At 53.8% G+C, this 1,345-nt stretch overlaps 1 protein-coding gene across 1 annotated transcript in view; it reads left to right on the top strand.

Annotated features, from left to right (window-relative positions):
• The window catches only part of ARHGEF10 (Rho guanine nucleotide exchange factor 10), a gene marked incomplete at its 3' end in the record, with an annotated part of 48,113 nt that overhangs the window by 39,990 nt on the left and 6,778 nt on the right, over positions 1 to 1,345 (top strand). The window contains exon 24 of the mRNA XM_006773930.1: positions 201 to 358. Within this exon, the coding sequence (XP_006773993.1) occupies positions 201 to 358 (158 nt within the window). The remainder of the gene's footprint in view (positions 1 to 200; positions 359 to 1,345) is intronic.

Genomic DNA, 1,345 nt, shown 5'->3' on the forward strand with positions numbered 1-1,345 from the left:
CTGAGCCGTACCAGCTGGGCTACATTTCTCCTTTAAAATGCAAGAAAGAGGTCAAAGTGGTAGAGTCTTTAAGACACAGCTCACGTTTCTGGAAGGAGTGGGGGTGGGCGTCCCATGGAGAGCTGCGGACCGGGCAGCGGCCACGGCAGGGGCTCTGTGCATGTGGGCAGGCGTGCTCACAGCCCACCCTTCTCTTCCAGCATCTCCGTCTACAAAAGTAGCCCAGGCGCCAAGAAAGTGCGGCTGCAGCAGTTCTTCACCCCCGACAAGGCCACGGTCATGAGCTTGGCCTGCACACCACGCAACCTGTATGCGGGCCTGGTCGATGGGGCCGTGGCCGTCTACGCAAAAGCACAAGGTGACGGGGTCACGCAGAAAGGCGGCTGCCACAACCAATGCCACAGATGCGCACGCTCGTGGTTCAGGGGCTGGGAGGCCTAGGTCTGGTGCCGCAGGTGTGGGGTCTGTCGGGCCGCTGCTGCCTGCAGAGGGCGCCTTCTGCACGTGACGGCCACCAGGGCTCTGGCCTCCTATTCCTATCAGGTGGGGTGGGGACTGTCTGGCCTGCGGGCCATATAAGGCCCATGAAATCATTTGGTCTGGCCCTACCAAGGCATTGGGGCGAGTTAGTTAAATGTTTGACCACATAGAGCAGGCTCATTTTTAAGCTGATCATTTTGTATGGCCCACAAATGATGTTATCAATATCCACATGGGCCTCAGCAGAACACAGGTTCCCCCTCTGCCCAGCCAGTGTGGCTCAGTGGTTGAGTGTCGACCTATGACCCAGGATGTCACAGTTTGATTCCAGGTCAGGCATGCCTCAGTTTGGGGCTCCATCCCTAGCAGGAGGCAGCCAATCAATGATTCTCTCTCATCTTTGATGTTTCTATCCCTTGCTTCCTCTCTGTTCCTCTCTCTGAAATCAATAAAGTATATTTTATTGAGGATGGGAGAGGGAGGGAGAGATAGAAACATCAATGATGAGTGAGACTTGATGGGTTGCCTCCTGCATGCCCCCTACTGGGGATCCAGCCCACAACCTGGGCGTGTGCCCTGATGGGGAACTGAACCCTGACCTCCTGGTTCATAGGTCGATGCTGAACCCCGAGCCACACCAGCCGGGCTTACGTAATTTTTTATTGCTCTTCACATTGTCTGTTGGCTCTCACCACATACACCAGGTGACACACCTCATGGGTGGGTCTCTGGCAGTATTTTGAAGCCAGAATACTTACTATTCCCTGTGTTTTAGGACTGAAGCAAGTTCATCATTTTCCATGGAGATGTGTTTTCTCCCCATAATACAGTCCATATCAAGGCATATTTTTAAATAAAAGCAGGA

The sequence above is a fragment of the Myotis davidii genome, unplaced genomic scaffold (genome assembly GCF_000327345.1).
Source record: "Myotis davidii unplaced genomic scaffold, ASM32734v1 scaffold807, whole genome shotgun sequence".
Taxonomy (NCBI): domain Eukaryota; kingdom Metazoa; phylum Chordata; class Mammalia; order Chiroptera; family Vespertilionidae; genus Myotis; species Myotis davidii.